The 20,648-nt window shown below is 43.3% G+C and overlaps 1 protein-coding gene across 2 annotated transcripts in view; it reads right to left on the bottom strand.

The window, feature by feature from the left end:
- Positions 1-20,648, bottom strand: part of PRKCB (protein kinase C beta) — a 359,558-nt gene that overhangs the window by 185,664 nt on the left and 153,246 nt on the right. For both annotated transcript variants that reach the window (XM_043914534.1, XM_043914535.1), the window contains exon 3: positions 17,451-17,533. In XM_043914534.1, the coding sequence (XP_043770469.1) occupies positions 17,451-17,533 (83 nt within the window). The remainder of the gene's footprint in view (positions 1-17,450; positions 17,534-20,648) is intronic.

The raw sequence follows: 20,648 nt of genomic DNA, 5'->3' as shown, positions 1-20,648 counted from the left end.
CAAGAAGCCGCTGGCAGAGAGAAGAGCAAGGCATGTGCCTTGTGGGGGAAGAGCTGTTGGGGAGGGCGGGAGACTGAAGGAAGGAAGCTCAGCCTCGGGGTGATGAGAGAGGGGTCAGGAAGAGGCTACAGGGATGGATGGGGCCACAGCAAGCAGGGCCTGGGAGCAGGGCGACCACATCCTTCATCTCCCAGAGGGGACCCTTGTGAGCACAGTGGGAATAGCAGGGGCACACATTCCTTAGGATCCCAAGGAATAAGCAGGTATGTATGTGGGCCAGTGTGACAAAGAAGGATATATGAAGATCCTGCTTATGGACCCATAAGAGCATCAACTGTGCCTCTAAAACTGTGGGAAGCACTGACGTGTTTTCAGCAAGAATGATGACAAGATCACATCCGGTTTTTGGAAAGATGACTCCGCAGCAATACGGAAATGACAGGCTGATGAGACAGAGAGGAAGCAGGGCGTCGGGATAAGAGTCAGCTGGTCCAGGGAGAGTGGGCAGGGCCTGGCCAAAGGTCCTGTCTGTGCGGATGGACAGAACTGTCTGTGGGGGGTGTGCCTCGTTTCACTTTATTACACTGCAAAAAAGTTTCTTACAAATTGAAGGTTTGTGGCAACCCTGCATCAAGCAAGTCTATCGGCGCCATTTTTCCAACAGCATTTGCTCACTTTCTGTCTCTGTCACATTTTGATAATTCTCATGATATTTCAAACCCTCCACCCACAAAAACGATTACGGCCTGCTGAAGGCTCCCATGATAGCATTTTTTAGCAATAACATATTCTAAAATTAAGATATGTACATTTGCGGGGGGGGGGGGGCCTACCCTGCTGACTCAGATGATAAAGAATTCACCTGCAGTGAGGGAGATCTGGGTTCAATCCCTGGGTTGGGAAGATCCCCTGGAGAAGGGCATGGTAGTATTCTTACCTGGAGAATCCCATAGACAGAGGAGCCTGGCAGACCATGGTCCATGGGATCACAAAGAGTCGGACACGACTGGGCAACTAACACTTTCACTTCATTGGTTTTTAGACATAATACTACTGCATACTTAATAGGAATACCATAGAGTATGAACGTAACTTCTACATTCAATGGAAAATTTAAAAATCCATGCGATATTTGCATTACTGGTGGTCTGGAACTTAACCCACGGTATCTCCAAGGTACACCTGTAAATGTTAGCTTTGATTATTATGTAGGAGGTACAAAGCAATGCAGAGAGTATGAGGGTGGGGAAAGTCTAGGAACACAGAAGAGGCCCAAGAATTGACCCACGCTCAGGAGAATTTTGGAGATTCACAGTTAAGGGGGGAAGAGGATCAAAGGCAGAGAATTGCACAAGGAAAGGCTGAGATGCAGAATCAGAGGAGAGTCAGAACCGATGGGCTGAGTTTGAATGCAAACAGGTCCAAGATTCTGAGTCAAGCAAACACTTACATAACACGCAAGGCGTTGTTTTAAGCTCTTTGCATGAACCAACTTATTTCACACAGCATCCCCACACAGTAGATAGATTATTGTCCTCATCTTGAAAATGAAGCAACTGGGGCCCAGAGCAGTTAAGCGGTTTATCCAGAGTCACGCAGCCAAGATTTGAACCCCGGCAGGCTGGCTCCAGCGTCCATACTTTCAAACAACAAGCAGGACCAGAAACCTGAACCTGAACATTTCACTCTACTCTTACCTCCAAACTACTGCTGAAAGTACCAGAAGGAACTGTTTAAAAATAGGAGAATCTATTTCAGCCCAGAAAATCAGGGGAAGGTGCCAAGTAAAAGACAAAAACTCTTGAAATGTTTCTCAATATATAGAAAAGGTGAGGCTTGAATTGAGGGAAAGGCATCATGGCCCAGGTCTCCCTATTCAAAAAGGATGGCAAGGTCTGATGCAGGGTGGGGGGTAACCGAACAAATATAGAAAGTTGAGTTGAATCCTTGCCGAGCAGTCCCTGGCAGCAGCAGGCACTTAATAAATATACGGAATGATGAATGATTCCCCTTGAAGACTGCATGTAGGAGACGCAAGCAGCTGCCAGATACCCCACCTCCAAAACACTACACCCCAACCCCGCCGCAGGTCGCATTGGACACAGAGAGTTCAATCAGCAGGGGGATGCTGCAGCAGCAATTTCCTTAATCAGGTGACTATATTTTTCCTACTCTCTTCATTGACTAGGCTGGGGACATGAGACATGACCTTCCACCGACAGTTCCCACCTTCAGAGGTTATAAACTGGTGGTAGACAGGATGAGGACTTCACTGCTTAAGAATCCATCTGCCAATGCAGGAGACATGGGTTTGATCCCTGGTCTGTAAGATCCCATGTAAAAGGAAATGGCAACCCACTCCAGTATTCTTGCCTAGAGAAACCCATGGACAGAGGAGCCTGGCGGGGTGGGCAGGGATAATAGTCCATGGGATTGCAAAGAGTTGGAGACAACTTAGCAACTGAACGACAAAATATTCAGAATGGAATCCAGTCCAAACATGTTTTTTTAAATACACCATACATGTCGTTCTCGAACTATCTGTCACCACCCACATTTGGGGGATTCAGACGTCTCTTTAAAAAAATTGGAAAACCTGGATCTTAGTTGTTTAAAGAACAGGAATTTAAAAAAAAAAAAGGAGCTGCCCCTTTCAGACAGAGTGCACACACTCTAGATGCAATGTCCCTGTTATCACACACTTGACTCATTTACTTACGTGCCCGGTCCTGGCTGGCTTTGAAGTGAGACATCCTGATGAATGCATGGACCCTTTCAAAGTCACGTGGCCACAAACAAAACATCAAGGAAGGCAGCCAGACACAGGAGAGGGTCTCTCCACGTGTACGGAGTTCAAAGCAGGCACTCTCCTTCTATAGTGGCTGCACTATTTTGCATTTCCACCAAGAGTGAGCAAGGGTTTCTCTATGTCCTCACCAACACTTTTCTTTGGAGTTTGTTTTGATAATAGCCAACCTGTCAGGTGTGAGGTCTCACTGGCGGTTTGACTTGAATTTTCTGATGAATACTGAGCATCTTTTCAGATACCAGTTACCCACCTGTATGTCTTCAGATAAATGTCTACTCAAGTCCTTAGCCCGTTTAGAGATGGCTCAAAAAGTAAAAAAGAGAAATACCATATGATCCAGCAATTCCAGTTGTGGGTATTTATCCAAAAATAACTGAAATCAGGATCTTAGAGAGACTTTACAACTCCTGTGTTCACTGCAGCATTATTCACAATGGTGAGGAAACAAACTGAATGCATACAGATGAATGGATAAAGAAGACAGGGTATATACATACAGTGGACTATTACTCATGCTTAAAAAGGAACGATACACTGCAACACGGAACAACATGGATAAACTGTGAGGACACTATGTCAAGTGAAATAAACCAGACACAGAAAGACAGATACTATATAACTCCAATCATACCAAATTCACAGAATCAAAGAGTGGAATGATGGGTCCTGGAAGTTGGAGTAGGGAAAATGGGGGAATTACTAATCAATGTTTCAGTTAAGCAAGATGAGTGAGCTCTAGAGATCTGCACCCCACTGTCTGCAGTCAACAATACTGTATCGTACTTAAGAGTTTAAGGCGGGGGGGGGCTTCCCTGGTGGCTTAGTGGTAAAAACAACAACAACAACAAAAAAAAAACCCACTTGCCTATGCAGGAGACACAGGTTCGATCCCTGATCCTGGAAGATTCCATATGCCATGGAGCAAGGGAGCCTGTGTACGACAACTACTGAGCATGTGCTCTAGAGACCAGGAACTGCAACTACTGGGCCTGTATGACCTACAACCTGTGCTCCACAAGAGAAGCCACCGCAATGAGAAGCCCGAGCACCACAAGTGGAGAGTGGCCCCCGCTCCTCCTAGCTAGAGAAAAGCCCACGCAGCACAATCAGAAATCAATCAATAAATGTTTTTTTAAGTGTATTAAGAGGGACTTCCCTGGTGGTCCAGTGGTTAAGACTTCGCCTTCCAACACCAGGGGTGCAGGTTCAATCCCTGGTCAGTGAGCTAACATCCCCCAGGCCTCTGGGCCAAAAAAACAGAACAGAAAAACAACAGAAGCAATATTGTAACAAATTCAACAAAGACTTAAAAAAAACCTTAAGTGTATTAAGAGGGTAGATCAGATGTTGTGTTCTCTCCACAATAAAATGAAATAAAAGAAAATAAAACTAAACAGCTCAATAAAATAAAGCAAGCAAGCAAACGGCCGCTGGCCTGGGTAGTGGCTACCTTGATGGAAGGGGCTGGAGATATAAGGATGACAAGGGTGCACAGGAGGGCTTCTGGGGTTCTGGTTACAGAGAAATGTTCACTCTGTGAAAATTCATCAAGATGGACCCTTTCCTGTACAAGAAACAGTTTGCAAAAACCGTGTGACCAGCCCAGACTAAAAGAAGCGCCTCTGAATCCAGATTCTAAATTCTTGGAAGAGGGAGTCTGATGGGTCCAGTTTGGGGCAGGTGTCCATGTGTAGCTGGACCCAGCGGAACCCAGGCCGTGAGGTCAGACAGTCTCTGGGGGCGCGGATCTGGGAATGGGGCTGACAACAATGGAATTCACCTCCTAGAGTGTAACAAAGAATAAAGAAAGATTCTAAAAAAAAAAAAAAAAAGATTCTACGGAAAGTGCTTAAAACAGAATCTTATCTGTGAATGCTAGCTCTTGGATATTATTATTTAAGTAAAACATTGCTAGTCAGACATCCCAGGAGTCCAGACCACTGGAGTTGGAGGCAGAGCCTTTCTGACTCCAGGACCAGCGCCTTTCATGTGAGGGATGTCTCTTTCTGGGTCATCTACCTTTGAATGCTCTATTTCCCCCCACCGTCTGCAGCCTCCACAGGCTGAGGGTCTTCTGGGAAATTGCCTTTATCAGCTTCTGAGGCCGGTCCTTCCCCTTAGCCAGGAGAAGTCAAAAATCATTCATAAGACAGGACATGCCTGCCTCATTTAGTCCCAGCACCTCTCGTCTTCGTGCACCAGAGAAACAGCTCTTCCCATCCTCCAGACGCTGCACACTGGGGATGTGCTTCTTCCTCCACAGCACGAAGTTCTGTGTCTTTGTGACAGTGAGGGACAGAGGGCTGCAGAGAAGCAATTCGCTCTGACCTTTACATGCAGGCCCCGCACTGCGGATGCCATCAGTGGCACACGGCAAATGGAAGAAGAATTGGGCAGAATTCATTTCACCGACAAAAGAATTGCATTTCAGCACATGACCATCATTTTCGTTAGACTTTCCCCCTCAACCAGCTCATAGGAGGTGCCTTTGAGTATCCATTTTGTGGCAAGCAATATGGACACATGCCATGCCAAAAATAAGGCTCTCAGTTTAGTTCAGTCGCTCAGTTGTCTCCGATTCTTTGCGACCCCATGGACTGCAGCATGCCAGGCTTCCCTGTGATGGACAGGGAAGCTTACTCAAACTCATGTCCCTTGAGTCAGTGATGCCATCAAACCATCTCATCCTATGTCGTCCCCTTCTCCTCCCACCTTCAATCTTTCCCAGCATCAGGGTCTTTTCCAATCTTAAACTCACATTCTAAGATTCGAAGGGACCACTGGTGGTAGAAATATTAACTACCACTTACTATTTGCTGGGCACGGTGAGAAACCCTCAACATGGATTAACTCATTTAATCCTTGCCTGAACCTTGTTAGGAGGATGCTATTTTATCCTCTTCTTACAGATGAGAAAACTGAGGCAGAGAAGTTAGTTAGCCCAAGATTATTTACTCAGCTAGTTAGTGGCAAACCTTGAACTCAAACCCCACCATTCTGGTTCAGAACCATCTGAGGTAGGACCTTTTGCCGGCTTCCAAACTTGGCTCCCCAGGAGAATTACCCAAAGGACATCAAAATACAGATCCCCAGACCCTTGTCTGTATCTCTTTAGCTGAGGTCTGTTCTGAGTGAGCTACCCAAATACTCCTTAAGCATTCAACCTGTCTGTATTCTGCAAAATAGCATTGAGAAATTGAAGTGGACATGTGTTGTTTTGACCTGCAAACATCTCTGCCTCAGTGATGAGGCATAAGTGTCTCAATTCGCCTTCAAAAAGGAGAATTTTTGAATTCTCATCCCCATCCCCATACCCATCCCCACTGTATTTAGTTCCCTAAAGAGGGAAGACTTTAAACACCCAAGAAAAGGGCTGGTTAAGTAACTTAAGCTTCAGAGAATAATGTTTCTTCTTCTGGAATTTGAATTTAGGGCCAAAGCAACACAAGAACCAGAATCAGATACAACTGATTTGGTTGTTTGGGGAGGTTTCCTCCAGTTCTCTAAAGTACGTTATACCTTTTTCAATAAATTTCACTGTGTTTGTGTGTGCTCCATGGTTCAGTGGTATCCAACTCTTTGCAAACCCCTGGACTGCACCTGCCAGACTCCTTTGTCCATGGGATTTTCCAGGTAGGAATACTGGAGTGGGTTGCCATTTCCTACTCCAGGGGATCTTCCTGACCCAGGGATCAAACCCATATCTCTTGCGTCTCCTGCATTGGCAGGTAGATATTTAAGCTAACTCAAAGTGGCTCTGCTGCATGTAACCAAACAACATTAGTAAAAGAACTGTGGAAGGAACCCACACCTACTACAGATATCCATTCCCCTCTACAACTGGTGACAACTGGTCTTAGCTCTACTGGGATGAGGTGTTAATATGCTTAAATAGGAACCAGTGAGTCAGTTTAGACTGTTCTTCCTCAGCCTGAACAGATGGTTCTCAGGCCTGCTTCTGTCTTCCGAAGTTACATTGAAAATCTATATAATAGCTCTTTAAATGTTAAATGGAAGCCTAGCCTTTGAGCAAGAGAGGTCAACTCTCAGACTCTGCCTTGTAAGCTGTTCTTTTCTCATTTGGAACATGCACCCTAATTATTGAACACTTTCATCATGAATGTAGAAGTTATAGACTACAGTGTTAAGTAATAAATAATAGTCCTGGTGCCCTGCCAGACTTAGATAGGTAGTAGATAGATGAGAGAGAGTCTGCACTGTTTATAGACTGAATTGCCCCTGGTACTATTTATCCTTGAGAGATACAAATGAGTTCTGCTATCAGGTGATGACGCGATCGTACTATGATGCCAAGAGGGATGTTCAACCCTAACTGTTGCTTCACCTCCTTGAAGAGCCAGATAGCCTTGGAGCATCAGCAGAACGGAATGGTGGGGTGTCCCTGCCTGGAGTTATGTAAGACTAAGCAACCCAGGCTTTGAGAAGAGTGCAGCCAACTGGTACATGGCTTTCTCGGAGCCAGAGAGACCAGACAATGCCAAGGAAGAGGAGGTGGGCCCTTTATCTGAAGACAGGGCTGTCCCACTCCACTGGTGCTGAGGCAGGAAGTGAGTGAAACTCAGACTGGCAGAGCTAGGACCTCCCTCCTTGGGGGCCAAAGGTGAGTCCACCAGTGGGGCCAGAATCTTACCAGGAGCACCTGAAGAGGCCCATGTGGGGGACTGAGCTGGCTCCCAGCTGATGGAGTATCTTAAGAGTGACCACATCCAGAAGCAACTATAGTTACTTACAGTTATACCCAAGCCTTCACTCAGGTTTGATTTTAATCAAATTAAGCAGGAAGGAAGCCTGAGTCCAGGCTGGAGGTGAAGTGGCACCAAAAACAAGATCACAGGAAACAGTTACAGAAATTCCCAAAGTGATCTTCAGAGTTCTGCCAGCAGTCTGGAATAAGATACTGAGAAGAATTGACAAGGGGACATCAAAATGTGTTCAGAAAATGTGGCCTTGTGTTTTCACATGAGTGTATGTTTGTAGACATATCATACCATCCATGGGCTTTGTTGTCTGTTTTCTTCATAATGACTACAGAGTCCCATGTCAACAACATTTCAATCAGGTGACTTTATTGAAGTATAATTGACATACAGTAATGCACAGACTTTCTTTTCTTTTTTAAATTAACTTATTTTTTAATTGAAGGATAGTTGCTTTACAGAATTTTGTTGCTTTCTGCCAAACCTCAACATGAATCAGCCATAGGTATATATGCCCCTCCCTCTTTTAAGCACACAGTTTCATGAGTTTTGAATACTGTGTGCATGTATATAGCCGCCAACACAGAAAGAACATTCCCATCACCCAGACATTGTAACATTTAAATCACCACGCAGCCTCCTGTCACACGGATATGTTTTACTTACATAAACCCTAATTTCCAGCCTTTTAGATTGCTTCCAATTTTTTGTAAATATATACACATATCCTTAAATAATTTCTTAGCAAAATTCTTAGGCTAAAAAGGTCATTAAGGCTTTTGATGCATGTTGGTAATTATCTCTTGAGGAAGATTACACTGGGTTGGCCAAAAAGTGCACTTGGGTTTTTCATTACATCTTACAGAAGAATTCAAACGAAATTTTTGGCCAACCCAATATTCATTTACATTCATATCACCAGTAATATATCAGAGTGCACTTTCCCCCTCTTCCTCCTGTTTATGCTTTTTACTTTGAATCCTATTTCTTTTGATATTACTATTAAGATTATGTTCCACATGTATGTGTATTTTTTGGGGGGGAGCTATATCTTTGACTCTTTTATTTTTAACCTAATACATTTCTTTTGTACAATGCCTAGAATTATATATTTCTCCAGTCTGATTAGCCTTTGCCTTTTAGTAGAGAATTTCAGCCCACTTACGCTGGGTTAGTTCCTGATGGCTCAAGCAGTAAAACATCCGTCTACAATGCAGAAGACACAGGTTCAGTCCCTAGGTTGGGAAGATTCCTGGAGAAGAAAACGGCAACCCACTCCAGTATTCTTGCCTGGAGACTTGCATTGGCAGAGGCTACCGTCCATGGAGTCACAAAGAGTCAGATGCGACTGAGTAGACATGCACAGGCAACTGATAAACTGAAATTTTTCTTCCAAGATTTCACAGTTCCTTGGCTAATTTTTATCTTGTTCCTATATTTTGTTATATTAACCAAAATTTTTCATTATTTTCTATCTCTGAATTGTTTCTTTCATATTAAAAAAGTCTACTTGAACCAGTAAGTCTATGCCAAGAATTAAATAGTATTACATGTCTTATTTAGGATCTTTAAATTTACACTCTAAGTTTACTACAGTTTAGTTTTGTGAGCCAGCCTTATTGGGTTATGCTGGTTACCATGGTCAAGATAGCTTATAATAATAAAGTGTGGCAGCTATTTATTTTGCCAGCTCCTCCAAGTCTCCCATTCCTTCTTCTTATATGTTGTTCTCTGAGTCAGAGGGATGCTAGATGGTCCAGACCTGGTAAACTGTAAGAGTTCATTCCCCTAACAACTGAGGACCAACCAATCAGAACCCTTTTCTGGGACTGATTTATGAATGCAAGAGAAGGCCACTGTGTCAACTAGGGCTTCCATCTCTCCCTAGGGTCAACTACAACCAGGTCGTCAGACATATTTACAGGCACGTCCTGTCTCCAGTAGGAGCAAATAAAGCAAGGATAAGTCAGCTGGGGTCCCGGCAGGAAAACAAATGGCATATTCAGATTAGGAGAGTTTAAGGCAGGTTTCATAAAAGGACTGTTTAGAAAAGTGTGGGCATGCTGTTGAGAAACCCAGAGGGAGGGTGCAGTGACTGAGAGCCTGTATAAGCAGCGGGACAAGAGAAGAGAGTAGAGGCCTCCTGGGAGCCAGGAGGGGAGACTGTGTCCAGGTGTCTTTGGGAGGGAACAGATGCAGACTGCCTTAGGAGGGGAACACTGTCAAAGGGGAAAGCCAAGAAGACCTCATGACAAACACCCTGGGCTCACCCTCCAGTCTCCTATCAATCCCTCGTCTTAAGCCCAGCTAGAAGTCAGAGAGTAAGGGAACCCCCACTGATGCATCCCTTGCAAGTCAGTCTCTCAAGGAGAAAGCAGAGATGATCTGGAAGGACCAAGGAGACAGCTGGCACAGCAGACGAGGGCCAGCTGCAAAATGGTAGACTGCAAAATGGCCACAAGTCCCCACTTCCCATGAGCATCTCTACAACGAGACTTTGCAGCCCCTACCATCCAGAGGTGAAGTCTGTTTTTCCACCCCAAATCTGATCTTGGCCACAACCACTGTGACACAAATAAGAGCTTGGAAGACACCCATGCTGTGGGGGTTTTCCTTCTTGCGGTGCTTGGAACCCTGAGACCAGTGCGCAGATGAACCTAAACTAATGGAGGAAAGGAGACCACATGGAGGAGGAGGAACAAAGGGCCCCAGTCAAGAGGCTGCCAAGTGTCAGTCATGTGCCTGAGGCCACCCTAGGTGATCCCGCACCAGGCAAGTCACAGCTGACCAAGTGCACGAGAGAACTCAGCAGTGATCAGCTGAATAGACCCAGATCAGAAGAATGACCCAAGCGGCCCACACAATCACGGAACATAATAAATGTCTTAAGCCACTAAATTTTGGGATGGTTTGTACGCAGCAAAGCTGACTGATACAGCCAATAATGAGAAAGCATCTTACAAGTATTGGATCCTCAGTTTTAGTGTCTGAGACTCTTATCCCTGAAGCTCTTAATCCTTCTCAATGTCCTTCCCATGAGCCAATCTCTTTACCTAGTACCAATCTGAGTTGGCTTTACCTCACTTTTGATTTTTTAAAATTGTGAACATTTACTTTCTCTCTATAATTTGATATAGTTTAAAATGAACAGATTAGGTATAAGATAAGCTACAAGGATATATTGTACAAGACAGGGCATATAGCCAATATTTTATAATAACTATAAATGGAGTATGGGCTTCCCTGGTAGCTCAGCTGGTAAAGAATCCACCTGCAATGCAGGAGACCCTGGTTCGATTCCTGGGTTAGGAAGATCCCCTGGAGAAGGGAATGGCTACCCACTCCAGTATTCATGGGCTTCCCTGGTGGCTCAGATGGTAAAGAATCTGCCTGCAATGTGGGAGATCTGGGTTTGATCCCTGGGTTGGGAAGATATAGGAGGGCATCACAACTCACTCCAATATTCTTGCCTGGAGAACCCCCATGGACAAAGGAGCCTAGCCAGCTACAGTCCATGGGGTTGCTAAGAGTCGGACACAACTGAGCAACTTAGCGCGCGTGTGCACACACACACACACACAGACATAAATGAAGTATGACCTCTAAAATTGTGAAGCATTATATTGAATACCTGTAATTTACATAATATTATCCATCAGTTATACTTCAATAAAAAAGTAAAGCATGTCACAAAAAGGAAACAAAGATATTCTAAGACAACAGGCTCACTGTTATGAAAATCAAAATCAAATCAAATGAAGAGAAATTCTTCATTCTTCTAAAGTTTAAAATAATTTACCCATGAAGCCTATTATTCTGGAGCTTTGGGAGAAGAAAAGCAATGTTCTCATTTCTCTTGATTATTTGCCTGTTATGGTTTTCAATTTCTTCTTGAGATAAAATTGCCAATTTAAAATTTCCTGGAGAATCATCCCTTTCAACCAGATTTTCAAAACCATTAGCATTTATATGCATATTCTTTCAATACGTGAATTTTATATATTCTTTTTAGATTTTCCTTTATTTCTCTTTTATTAAGTCTTCAACATCTAATGCATGATTTATCATTTTTAATATCTTTCTTCATAAAGTAAGACTTGATTAAGAAACACAAAACGATACACTCAACATTACTGCCTGCATCTTTCACTGACCTGATTTAGTGATGGAATCAGGAAGGTACAGCACATAACAATGAGTTTTATTTGGTACTTTGACCATGAATGATAAGAAATTATTATTCCTAAAACCATAAAATGCCAGAGAAATTATCTTTAGATGAACCAGCTAAAGAGTCCTTTTATACTTTTGTAATGCCTGGCGCAGAACCTCTGCTCAACAAAGTTAGCTATTATTAGCTATTATTTCTTGGCAGGTCAGAATGTAACCTGCACCCCTTCTTGAGTAGGAGAGACTCCTCCAGGGATTAATCATAATTTAGGAACCATTTTCCGAGTGCCTTCTTTGTGCCAGACACTATTCTGGATGTGATTCAAGTAGCTTTTCATTGAATACTCACCCCAAACCTATGATTTATGTATTATTTGCCCCATTATAAAGACACAAACTAAAGATCACAGAACTGAAATAATTTTACCAAAATCAGTGGAGCTGGAAACTTCAGCACTGTATTTTGACACCAAGTTTTCTGGCTCTAAAATCTAGGTTCTTTTTCTCAGCATTGCATTGCAAAATTTCAGGTTTTGTATAAAGTAATGGAAATGGAAGGGATTCCCAGGCTTCCCAGATGCTAGTGGTAAAGAACCCGCCTGCAAATACAGGGGATGTAAAAGATTCAGGTTCAATCCCTGGGTCAGAAAGATCCCCTGGAGGAGGGCATGGCAACCCACTCTAGTATTCTTGCCTGGAGAATCCCATGGACAGAGGAGCCTGGTGGGCTACAGTCCACAGGGTTGCAAAGAGTCAGACACGACTGAGTGACTTAGCACTCACACAATGGAAATGAAAACACAAGTGCATGGTGTAGGCGGGGGAATGGAGAGGACTATCAGTACGTCCATGATTAGGGAGATTAATGGAAATGCCATACGCTACCTGCACCAAAGGCTTAGGACCTGTGCACAGTGCTGAGTGCTTTACACAAGGGCTTCTTAATCCATCTGTGGCTAATCCTTTTGATGCTGGTGTAGTTAGCTCTTTTTCATTTTAAGGATTTGTTTTTTTTAATTATTACAACAGACCTATGTGGTTGGTACTAACATCCTAGTTTGTGGATAAGGAAACTGGGCCACAGAGAAGGAAAAAGACACATACAAGATCATCTCATGTGTAACTGATAGAGTCAGGACCTGAACTCACGTATGACTGACTTCAGAGTCCACATCCTTAACCACCATTTTCTCTAGGTGGTGTGTGTGTGACTCAGTCGCTCAGTCATGTCTGATTCTTTGTGACCCCATGGACGGTAGCCAACCAGGCTCCTCTGTCCATGGAATTCTCCAGGAAATACTGGAGTGGGTTGCCATTTCCTCCTCCAGGGGAACTTCCCAGCCCAGGGATCAAACCTTTGTCTCCTGCATCTCCCGAATTGGCAAGAGGAATCTTTACCACTGAGCCACCTGGGAAGCCCATTGTCTCTGGGAGTGATCCATAAACTGCCCAACTTTCCATTTGTAGATGGAGGGGGCTAAGGCAGTCAGGGACCAAGGCAGGGAATACATGAGGTCTGTTGTCCTACTAAGGCTGTCTGACTCTCTAAACCACGGTGAGACCTGAGAGTCCTTTATGAAGTCCAGTGTGATGGCCTCCAGGGATTCTGTTTCACAGTGACCACCTGCGTCAACATGATCTGCAGTAGCTTGACCAGAGATTCTTTCCCTCCCATGATGAGTGAAGTCTGTTTCTTTACCACTTGAATTTGGGCTTAGCTATGAGACTACTTAGAGGCTTCCCTGGTGGTTCAGTGGTAAAGAATCCGCCTGCCAATGCAGGAGACACAGATTTGATCCCTGGTCCAGGAAGATACCTTGGAGTAGGAAATGGCAACCCACTCCAATATTCTTGCCGGGAGAACACCATGGACAGAGGAACCTGGCAGACTACAGTCCATGGGGTCGCAAAAAGTCAGACACGACTGAGCTACTGAACAATAACATGAGACTACTTGGTCCAGTGGGACATTATCAAACATGATGCATGAGCTGGAAAAGCACTGGTGCATCGGGATGTGCTTATTTGCTCTTCTTGGAACCCTGAAACCACCATGTGAACAAACCAGAGCTGGTCAGCTGGAGGATGAGAAGCCATGTGGAGGAGAATCAAGGCACCTAGGCCAACAGCCAGCTCACTGCCAGTCATGTGAATGGGGCCAGGCTAGATCATCCAGCCACCAGGCAGACACAAGCAAGAATCCCTTAATCTTTGTGCCCAGGGCAAGTCCCTCACTTGACTTATCTTAGTCCAACCCCTCAGAGGCAAGTCTTCTCTTTCTCATTCTGAGAAGACCTCAGAACCAGCAGGATCCCTACAGATGATCAGAAGTACCACCCAGGAACTCTGCCACGTTTTGAGGTCCCCCAGTGGTGGGTGCCCATATGAATTGTCTATTCCCACTGGCACTGAATGGTTGGGTCAGCAGCTGGCTTCACCGGGACAGAGCTTGATTCACAAAATTCCCTCAGGTTGCCTAATATGCCATGATGGAGACCTAGAAGGCTGCCAACCACACAAAGATCTACTAATACCCAGAATATTTCTCAACTTAGGTTGGACTTGGAATAGCAGGGGGCAGAAGACAAAAAGAACAATTCGTTTTTCACAGATGGAGGCAGCGCTTTCCTACTCCATGAGCTCGCTGCATATCTGCTCCTCCAAGGTCATACAAGAGGAGGGCACCCCTCCTGATCTGCATGAGCCTCAGAGAGCCTGGCCAGGTAGGTGAACAGGTGTGGCCAGATATTTAATCATGTCTCCAACCATGGACAGAAAAAGGTCAATGAACCAAGTCAACCCAGTTCAGGAGTCTGGACCAATTCATCATCCTCGGTGCCAACCGGCCTTCTTGGAACTGTGTCCAGAGATCGGCTGCCAAATCCTATGCATGCCGGCTGCAGGGAGGACTCCCTACTCTCCCCATGCCCAAGGCAATGAATGGCTACACCGTTCCATTCACACAGAGCAGGGGCCCCTACAACTTATGGCGCCTACACATGCCTAGGAAGGATGACTGCCAGATGGCAGGCAGAGGACCTATTCATTCATCAGACTTACCTGGCAGACATCTGTCCTCACTGTCTACCCAGCACACATTCACTGTTATTCATTACCATTGTCATTATCATCTTCAGTATGTACCAGACACTGTCCTAAACATACACACCAGATACTCCTAGCAAGGTTATTAGGTAGGAACAATTGTTTTATTCATTTTCAACTGAGCAATCTAAAGCATAAATGGACTGAAGTACTTTGCCCAAGGTCAAGCACACCAGAGCCTCGAAATGCTGGCTCCATCCATAATGTGAGTTTAACCAGTACACAACACTGCTTCTCTAATTTTCCTCCGAGGGACCGACCGCCTCTCTCCCACTCTCAGACCTCTCCAGGGGTAAGCCCCTAACCAGGCCTGCCAATCAGCATAACCATCCTCAGTTATATATGACCCAGGATTTACTGAGACCTCAGCTCTTGTCCCTAGAATTGCAGCACTGACAAGATATGAAGACTAAAGGTACCACGGCCAGCATGCTCCCATAGGAGAAAAGCCTTCTTGAAACAGGAACCATGATAGAAGAAAACTGACCCAAGAAGTGGAGAAAGAGATCCCTAAAGAATCTCATTTCTCCACCTTGATTCACTGGGTCGAGCTTTTCAGCTTCAGGGACCAAAATTTCCCTTTCCACATAAAACAGTTTGAGCTCTTTCTCCCTCAGGCAACATAAAAAGCCAAGGAATAAAGAGGGGCTATGGGAAACAGCATCCTCCTGGCTGCTCTCTGAGTATCACGCCTCGGTCTGCATGAACATTCAGAGCTGCATAATAGAAGCAGGCTGTCCCCCAAACTTACTTTCTCTCCTGGTGACACAGGAAGGGATTGCACTAAAAGGGTCAGGGAGTGTGATCTGAGAGAACCAAACAGGCCTGTGAGGGTTTTGGTTGTTCTCTGTTGCCTGGAGTTCTTAAACCCAAATAGCACAGTCCACAAGCAAAACAACGGCAGTATCAGCTCTAGAGGGTGCATGGCCTGCCCCTGATTTGCAGCAAAATGGCAGATGACCACTATTAGAAGGCCAGCAAGAGCACGTGTAACAACGGAAGGCAGTGACTACCCACTTTGAGCAAGCTGAGATCAGCTGTCGAGTCTAAGTGATCAAGACAGGACCAGTGGGAGACAAAGCCAATGGGGAAAATTCCAGGAAGGTGAACCAAGGCAGGAGCAAAATAAGAGAAGTAGGGGTGACAGATGCACAGAGTCCATGACTGGTCCAACAGCAGAGTGTGCATGGTAGAAGGTCCAGGACAGTTTCAGCTGCATGGAAAAGAATATCCTAAACTGTGAGACTTTACCAATAAGAGGTGCTTCTTATCTCATACACACAGTCTGAGCATAAGAGAACTCAGCGTGGGCTCAGCAGTTCATCAGTGTCATCCATGACCCAGCTTCCTTTAACTCTTCCACTCGGCCCTGCTCAGGATATCAGTCATAGCTTTCTCATTCACCCTAAGGGTTGCCACAACTCCATGCATTATGTGCTCACTCAAAAACGTCCACTAGAACAAAGAAAGGAATATCTTCCTTGATCAGAAAGGAAAGTCTTTCCTAGAAGCCCTGCCCAGACTCCCCCTCAGGTCCCACTGAGCAGAACTGGGTCACGTGCTCACTCACTAGCTACATAGGAGCCTGAGAAAGAAGCAGCAGGCATCTTCAACGTCTATCCTGAGAGGTGGCCTTTGCCAGAAAGAAGAGGGTGAGGGTTAGGAAAGGCTGTTGGATAGGCGATCCACATGGTACCCCAAACTTCAGGCAAACGTGTTCCAAGACTTTAGCCACAGAGCACTCAAACATAGTACTCAGGCTGTCACTCACTTAATATTTTCCTTAAGTCAATTTATCTTTTTCAATTTTTATTTATCTATTTTTGCCCACACCACACAGCATATGGGATCTTAGTTCCCCAACCAGGGATTAAACCGGCGCCCCTTGCACTGCAAGTGTGAATTCCTAACCACTGGACTGCCAGGTAAGTCCCTATCTTTTGAAAGTGAAAGCGAAAATGAAAGGCACTCAGTTGTGTCTGACTCTTTGTGACCCCATGGACTATATAGTTCATGGAATTCGCCAGGCCAGAATACTGGGTAGCCTTTCCCTTCTCCAGCGGATCTTCCCAACCCAGGGATCAAACCCAGGTCTCCCACATTTTGGGAGGATTCTTTACCAGCTGAGCCACAAGGGAAGCCCTATCCTTTGTTTAACCCTAAACACCTTTACTTAGGTAGGAAATTTTATATCCTCACCATAAATGACAAACCACTACTAGATACATTTTTCAAACCATATTAAAATAAAGCAGTAATGATCAAAACAAAGTTTATTTGCCAGTTTTACCCAGGAGCATCCCGCATCCCTCAACAGTAATCACATTTTGGGTTGAACAGAGCAGGAAAATCTTAATTCCTCCTAATTCTTGGGCCCTGACAAAGAGTTCATGATTTAACCTCTGCCCATCAACCTCATGCCTCAGCCATAAAGATGAAGACATTGTGCTAAATCATAGTAGAGAGACTGGTTTCTTGAAGTCATGCACCCCTCTCAAAATGTTTTGTTTTGTTTTTTCCCATTAAGATGAAAATAGTCTCAGAGGCTGGAGGGACCGTGACACCCTGACTTTTTGACTCAGTGTACTCAGTCACCCAAAAGGATGCATTGACTGTGGACACAGAGGTGACCAGTGCCCGATACTTACATCAGAGGCTGGGCCCTTGTCAGCGCCCGGGCAGGAGAAGGTGACAAATTCATGGCACCGCTTGTGCACGACAAAACAGCAGACTGTAAAAGAGAAAATGAGGGTAGGAGGGAAGGGAGAGGGGTAGTGGGGAGCAGGAAGGGAGGGGAAGAGAGGAAGACATCATTAGGCCTGGACTTTATACTCAAAGGCTTTATAATCAGATAAACAATGCCTTCAGCTTCTGCCCCTTGTCTTCTATTGAAGTCAAACTCCTGGGGTACACTGGTGCCACAACTTGCAAATTACTAATTATATTGATGACTATGGATGACATGGTAGTGACAACTAATTTAGAGAACCTACAGCTATAAACAATGGCTTTTAGTTAATAACAATGTATCAATATTGGTCCATCAATTGTAACAAATGTACCACACTAATGCAAGATTCTTTAAAAGTGCTTTACATATATTAATTCACTTAATATTTCTAACAACACTCTAAGGCATGCTATTTCATCTTTTCACATTTTTTAATATTATTTTCCATTATGACTTATCATAGGGTACTGAATATAGTTCTCTTCATTTTTTAATTGACATATAATTGATATAACCTTATATTAGGTTCAGGTGTATAACATAATGATTCCATATGTACATTTATAAATGATCATCACTATAAGTCATCAATATCCATCACCACACATGGTTGTAAATTTTTTTCTTGTGATAAGATTTTTTAAGATTTACTCTCTTAGTGACTTCCAAATATACGCTGCATGCTCAGTCGTTGTGTCCGACTCTTCTGCAACTTCATGGACAGGAGTCCGCCGGGCCCCTCTGTATGGGATTTCCCAGCAAGAATACTTGAGCGGGTTGCCATGCCCTCCTCCAGCGGATCTTCCCAACCCAGGGATCGAACACGTCTCCTGCATTGGCAGGCAGATTCTTTACCATTGAGCCACCAGGGAAGCCCAAATATACACTACAGTACTGCTAACTATAGTCACCATGCTATTTATTACACCCCCTGAACTTTTTTATTTTGACCACTTTCACCCATTTCACCTGCTCCCCACCCTAATCTCTGGCAACCACCAATCTATTCTCTGTATCCACAAGTTCACTTCTTGGTTTTGGGTTTCTTTTTTTTTTTAGATTCCACATACAAGTGAGTTAACATGGTATTTCTCTTTCTCTTTCTGATTTATTTCACTTGCAAATGTTAATAATAGGGGGAACTAGGGTGGGAATGAGATTGAGGGAATGTACAGAAACTGTATTTTCAATCAATTTTTCTATATGCCTAAAACTGCTCAAAACACCAATAATAAACAAACAAAAATAGAAAACTGCAGGAGGAAAACAGCAGGGCAGAGTAGGAACATAATAAAGAGATTTTAAAAAGGTATTAACTAAATACAATATGTAGACGTTGTTTGGGTCCTAATTTAAATAAACTAATAGTTTTTTAATAGTTATGAGACAATCAGAAAAATGAATGTATTAATTTTTGATAATATGAGGGAATTTTTGCTATTGGTATTAGGGAATTATAATTTTTTATATAATAAGGGTATTATGATTTTTTTGTTATTCTTACTTCTAAGGATACAACCTATAATCTTTATGGATAAAGTGATTCAATTCAAAATAATTCAATATGACAGAAAGGAGACAGAAAGGGTAATAGTTGGGAAAAAAACATTAGTCTTGACTGATTATTAGTGAACCTGGAGGAAATTCCCTGGTAGTCCAGTGGTTAGGACTCCATGCTTCCACTTCCAGGGGCTCAGGTTCAATCCCTGGTCAGGGAACCAAGATTCCACAAGATGGCAAAACTAAAGAGAAGAAGAAGAGTTCCAAAGGGGTCAATTTCTTTCTCCTCTTTCTGTTATTATTTATTGCATTTTGTAAGTAATATATGCTTTGTATAAAGACATCTGTGTCAAATAGCATATATTTGTTTGTTGTGAGTGGCGAAGTCCTCTGCGCCTATATGTCTGTGAATGTTGAGAGTAATATATGAGCAGTGGCCAAAAAATGCCAGTGATGGTTATCTCTGGGCAAAAGGACTACAGATTATTTTTACTATACATCTATACATCCCTTACATCTATATTGTTTGAAATGTTGACAAAAGAGTATATGTTAATTACATAATATCAAGGGAAATAAGCCTACTTTCATTTTGAAACTAAGAGTCAAAGAAAAACAAAGATCAGGAAATGAAAAATACGATTGCCCAAACTGGAAATTCAGTGGTTGGGCTGATACAAAATGGAGGACAACCAAAGAGGAACTTAGCAAACTGGAAGTCTAATTTGAGTGATTTCCCCAGAATTCTGCAAAAAAACAAGAAAAAAGAAAAAAAGCAAGAAAGAAAAAAAGAAATGACTCAAAACATGCAGAACAGATCTCAAAATTCTAATATCTATACAGAATGATGTCCAGGAAAGAACAGAAAGAAAAGAAGGTATAATTGAAGAAAATGAAAGGAAATCCTCTAAAGATTAAGAGGGATTTGAGCCATTAAATGGAAAGAAACTATCAAGTGTCAATAGATATGAATAAAAAGAAAAATGGCTAACAGTGAGAATTACCACAGCTCAGATATCGCTGTGAGGACGTGTCCAGCAGGGATAGGAAAAGAAGACAGGAAAGTTACTGACAAACGAACAAAAATAATTTTAACATCAGATTTCTCATCTGCAACTCTGAATTCTCGGATACAATGGAGGCACTTCCGACTGTCACCTTAGAAGAGTTCACCTTCTAAGGCAAGGGTTCTGAGTTTGAGCTCTGGTTAGGGAGCTGATATTCCATATGCCTCGCGGCCAGAATACCAAACCATAAGACAGAAGCAATACTGTGACAAATTCAATAAAGACTTTAAAAATGGTCCACATTAAAAAAAAAATCTTTAAAAAATTTAACTAAATTGATTGTGGCAATCATTTTTTTTTTTAATTAAAAAAAATAGAATACAGTGGAGCAACATGGTCAAAGTTTTAGGAAAAGTCATTTGAACCTAAAATCCCATACACAGCCAAATGAGCATTCAAGTGAAAGAACAAAATAGACATTTCCAAAATACAAGAACTCAGAAAATTTACTTCCCACAAAGTAATAGAGAATATACAGTCCACAAAAAAAGCAACAAAATTAATCAAAGAGGCATGAAACAGTGGTAAAAGAACAAAAACAAAAGCAA

The sequence above is a fragment of the Cervus elaphus genome, chromosome 10 (genome assembly GCF_910594005.1).
Source record: "Cervus elaphus chromosome 10, mCerEla1.1, whole genome shotgun sequence".
In the NCBI taxonomy this organism is placed as follows: Eukaryota; Metazoa; Chordata; class Mammalia; order Artiodactyla; family Cervidae; genus Cervus; species Cervus elaphus.
The sequence above is the reverse complement of the archived record's forward strand: the minus strand, read 5'-3'. Positions and strand labels throughout refer to the sequence as shown.